A 5,500-nucleotide genomic window follows, 5' to 3' on the forward strand; every position below is an offset into this window, starting at 1 on the left:
GACTTATGGAAGCTAGGTAATTAATGGAGTTGAACCTGAATTCCAACTCATGGTAGGTTCAGTGGTTCCTGAACTCAGTATGTAGTTATTCCCCCAGTTCCAGAATGTATATTTTGGATAGATATGTGAAGAAGTCCAGAGAATTCAGAGTTTGGTTCCCTGACTTGAGTAGTAAGAGCTATTACAGTCAGAAAGGCAAAAGGAAGCCATTGGAGCTGCCTCTACCACTGAAAATGGTGAACCAAAGAAAATATCATAGTCTAGAAGGAATAGCAGAAATTAGTGTCACCCATCAGGAACTTGACAGTTTCAGGTCTTGAGGTTCCCTTTAACTCTTCTATTTGACAAATACAGAAGACAAATATGTCATGAAGAAGACAGCTGACTATTGAAAACATAATCAAAAGCGGCTCTGGTTGAAGTCACTGGAGCAGATGTGCATCCTTACTTGAGCAGATTAACACATACACTGGGACATAGTCTGCAGAAACTGGTCTAGCAAATGCATTGGGGGTGGGTAATCTGTTTGTAAGGACCACCAGAAGCAATTGCTTTCAGTTGGCAAGGCCAGCAGTATACCTTTGCAGTTTTATCTCAAGGTTGTTTTAATTTTTCATCCCTGTGTAACGACTTAGTTTGAAGTGTTCTCTATTGTCTATCTCTTTTAAAAAATATCACACTGGCCCACTATGTCAATAACAGTATGCTAATTGACCAAGTGAGTGGGAGGTAGCAATTACTTTGGACTTGTTGATAACACATATCCCCACCAGAGGATGGGAAATAAATCAAACCAAATTTCAAGGGCCTGCTACCTCAGTGAAACTTTTAGGAGTCCAGTGGTATTGTGCATGTAGAGATACTCTTTTTAAGGTATTATAATTATTAGATATTCCTTCAAAGGGTATTATCTGACCCAAAAGACCATAAAGTAGGATGTGCACAGCAGAAATCCATTATCAAATTGAAATGGTTTATGTGTGATGTCATCTGAGAAGTTCTTAAAGGCACAAGTGACATGAAGAAGTTATGCAAATACCTATGGCTTCTCCTCTTGTTACAATGCCTTCTGCTCCCAAGCATGCACCTATAGTCTTATGGGGTGTGCCCTATAGTCAGCTGGTAGAGAAGACTAGGGCCTGGTTTAGAAATAGTTCTAAACATTATGCAGGTATGACCCAGAAGTGGACAACTGAAGAATTACAATCCCTTTCTAGGATACCCCTGAAAGACACTGATGGAGGGAAATCTTTATAATGGTCAGAACTTCAGGTTATACACAGAGTCGTCCATTTTGCTTGGAAAGAGAAATGACCAGTTGTGCAAATATTCACCAATTGATGAGCTTTAGCCAATGGGTTGCCTGAATGGTAAGAGAGTTAGAAAGAGCATGATTAGAAATCTTGTGAGAATGACATCTGGTGAAGAGATGTGTGGATAGATTTCTCCAAATTGGCTAAGGATATGAAGATACTGAGTCCCATGTAAATACTCATCAAAAGATAACTTCAGCAGAGTACAAGTCCAATAACCAGATAAATAGGATGATCTGTTGTGTAAACAGTCAGCCTCTTTCCCAGACTACCTAAGTCATTGCCCAAATGAGCCCATTGTCAAAGTGGCCCTTAGTGGCAGAGATGGAGGATATGCATAGGCTCTACAACATGGACTTCTACTCACTTTAAGTCTTGCATTGCTACAGCTACTTCTGTGTGCTAGAACTGCTAATGGCAGAGACAAATGCTGAAGCCCTGAATTGGCATATTTCCCCAGAATAACTAGCCAGGAATCTGGTGGTAGATTGACTACATTGGACCTCTTCCTTCACATAAAGGACAACACTTTATCCTATTGGGATACTCAGTTTTGTTATAAATTTGTCATTCATGCAAAAATGCTTCTGCCAAAACTACCATTTGTGGACTTACACAATGTCTTATCCACCATTATAGTATTCAACACAGCATTGCTTCTGATCAAGAAACTCACTTCACAGCCAGAGAAGTGCAACAATGTGCTCACAATCATGAAATCCACTGGTCTTACCATGTTCCCCAACATTCCGAATCAGCTGAGCTGATAGAACAATGGAAATGCCTTTTGAAGACATAACTATATGGCAGCTGTCTGGAGGGCTGTTAGTCAGGGTTCTTCAGAAGGCAATAAATGCGTTGAATCAGCATCCAATATATAGTATGGTTTTCCCCAGAATTAAGATTCAATGGTCCAGGAATCAAGGAGTACAAATGAAATAGTTCCACTCACTATCATTCCTATTAATCCCTAGGAAAATTTTTGTTTCCTCTTCCCATGACCTTAAGTTCTGCTGGCCTAGAAGCTTTGGTTTCAGAGAGGAGAGCACTTATGTTTGGAGACACAACAAATATTTCATTGAACTAAAAACTCAGACCTCACCATGGCCACTTTGGGCTTCTGATGCCCTTCATTCAACAGGCTAAAGAAGGAGTAACAGTGTGAAAATTGGCAATAGATCCAGATTACTAAAAAGAAATTGGGCTGCATTCCCACAAAAAAGTAAGAGTTATGTCTGTAGTGCAGGAGATATTTAGGACATCTCTTGGTGTCACTACCTCATTCTGTAATTAAAGTCAATGGGAAACTACAACAATCTAATCCAAGCATAATGACAAAGAGCACAAACCCTTCAGGAATAAACGATTGGCTTACCCCTCCAGGAAAAAAAAAAGCAAGACCTCCCAAGGTGCTTGCTGAGGGTGGAGAAAATACAGAATGGGTATTACAGGTATGTAGTTTAAATACCATTTAAAACTCATGACCTGTTTTAGGAATGAGGATTATTTCTATAGTTCTGTCATATTCTGTTAAGAATGTGTTTGTACAGATATTTATGTTTTCTTCCATCAATTACTTCTTCGTGTAATATAACAATAATTAAGAGAATATCAGTGGTTATCATATTTAAATTTTAAGATACTAAAATGTACTTTAAGGGACATTGCCACCGATTCTAAAATATGTAATGTATTTACGGTTGTACATGAGGTATTTATATCATGTTTGATATAACTATGAACTAGTTAAACACATAACATGTTTGTGATTTTTACATGGGATAGTTATATCATGTGATGCATAATTAGAATATGATTGTTTTATGTTGTGGAAATTAAGCACAACATAAGAAGATACGATTGTGTGCAAAGATGACAAGGAATGGATTTGTGATGGCTATTCTTGGTTGTCAACTTGAATACATGTAGACTTAAATAAACCCGCAAGTATGTAAAGTATGTGTCATAGCTGTGAGGTATTTTTCTTATTTAAATCATTTGAGATGGGAAGCTCCACTCTAAACCTGGATCTTTGAGGTAGGAAGATCCACCTTCAATCTGTTCCACACCTTCTGGTGGCAGCCTATATAGAGGACATAGAAAAGGGAAGCACTTGCCACTTGCCCTCACTCTAACTGGAAAGTCCATTCCTCCCCTGGAATTAAAGTCCACTTCTACTCAAGACGAGTTGAGACATCCACCCTCATGAAATAAATAATTATTGGATTCCTGGACTTTCTACTGAGGGACAGGCATTGTTGGAATAGTCATATCATAACCTAATAAATTGCTTATATATATTCTTTTTATCAGTTCTGTTTTTCTAGAGAACCCAGATGAATACATGGCCCTAATTTCAGGAGTATATAAAATACATATTTTTAAATGTCACTAACAATTTTTTTAAATGTGCATTTAGAATTGAGAACAGTGAGAATTTTTCTCTGAAATCATGCTGAATTTTACTCAGCAACTTGTTTTATGAAATTACTTTGCATTTAGGACAAGAGGTCATTTCTATAATTTAACCATTTATATCACAAACAAAGGTAATTTGCCTGATTCTAGAATCCCCTGGAGGCTCTTCATTCTAAGTCAATATGAAGCTCTTTCATAGAGATCCCTAGTTTTTCCCAGGATTTACATGGCGCTTTGTCAGTTTCCTCAAGGCTGATTTGACATCTTCATTCCTCAGAGAATAAATGACAGGATTCAGTAAGGGAGTACAAATGGTGTAGAAGACGGAAAGGAACTTATCCACAGACAGCCTGCTAAAAGGCCATATGTAGAAGTAAATACAAGGCCCAAAGAAGAGAATCACTACTGTGATGTGGGCAGTTAGTGTGGAAAGCGCTTTAGCTGACCCACTGGAGGACTGGTGCTGGACAGTGACAAAAATGATGATATAGGAGACAATTAAAGCCAGGAAACAGCTCAGAGATATCAGGCCACTGTTAGCCAAGGTCAAAATTTCCATTCTGTATGTATCCATGCAAGCAAGTTTTATCACCAAGGGAAGATCACAGAAGAAGCTATCTACCTCATTGGGACCACAGAATGGCAGATTCACTGTAAATGCCAAGTGGCTCACAGAATGAAGAATACCTACTGCCCAGGAAATAGACACAAAAATTATACATACCCTCCGATTCATAATTAGATTGTAGTGCAGTGGCTTACATATTGCTACAAACCTGTCATACCCCATAGCTACGAGCAACATCATTTCACTCCCAACAAAGCTATGAAGAAGAAATATCTGGGCCATGCAACCCTCAAAGGAAATAGTTTTGCGCTCAACGAAAAAATCCGCAAGCATCTTAGGAGTAGCAAAGTTAGATTGGCAGATATCAATGAAGGAAAGGTTACTGAGTAAGAAGTACATAGGCGAGTTCAAATGTGAGTCAGAGAAAATGATGACAATAATCATGGCATTGCCCAAGACTGATGTCACATAGATAATAAAGAAGATGGCAAAAAGTAAAAGCTGAAGTCCCCAAGAGTTAGAAAGTCCCAGAAGCACAAACTCAGATACCGTGGATTCATTACTGTGAGCCATGTATCCAATGTAAAGTCACCTAAATGAAAATCAAGAAAATATTACCATCAATGGCACTGCAATATACCTAATTCATAAAGAAAATTACGGTGTGCTTTCAAGTGTATCAATTTAATTTGATAATGCATATATGGAAATGGAGTATAAAGTGAGAAACAAGTATAATTACATATGCATATTATAATGAGAAAAAATACAACTTATAAATTTTATCTCAAGGTTTTACTTTGTTTTTGGCATTTTTGGCTAGCATAATTTAAAAGTGTAATAATGAATCCTTCAGAAGATTTTAAGAAGTTTGGGAACAATAATTAAAAATAAACTAAATATTGTATACATATTAGAGAATGAAGGAATTCGAAAGCAGGAAACAAACAGTTTATTAACTTCTCATCATCTTTACTAAAATCAACAAAATATTACCATTGCCAAAATGTGAACTACCAACATAACTCCATTTCCAGTGTGTAAAATAAAGAGCATTTATTTAGTGGTGAGGAAAGACAAAGAATTAAGATTAATAATGTTAATCGTGGTGAGGGGGTGAACAAGAAGAACAGAAGGAAGGAGGAGAATATACTGTGATGTGCTTGCACATGTTAATCATTTAGCATCATTTTTTGCTAGG

The 5,500-nt window shown here is 37.4% G+C and overlaps 1 protein-coding gene across 1 annotated transcript; it reads right to left on the reverse strand.

Annotated features, from left to right (window-relative positions):
- Positions 1–3,936: 3,936 nt before the first annotated feature.
- Positions 3,937–4,872, reverse strand: LOC102913753 (olfactory receptor 4K1). Its single transcript, XM_006990986.3, has one exon. The coding sequence runs from the start codon at positions 4,870–4,872 to the stop codon at positions 3,937–3,939; it is 936 nt and encodes a 311-aa protein (XP_006991048.1).
- Positions 4,873–5,500: the final 628 nt, after the last annotated feature.

The sequence above is a fragment of the Peromyscus maniculatus genome, chromosome 9 (genome assembly GCF_049852395.1).
Source record: "Peromyscus maniculatus bairdii isolate BWxNUB_F1_BW_parent chromosome 9, HU_Pman_BW_mat_3.1, whole genome shotgun sequence".
In the NCBI taxonomy this organism is placed as follows: Eukaryota; Metazoa; Chordata; class Mammalia; order Rodentia; family Cricetidae; genus Peromyscus; species Peromyscus maniculatus.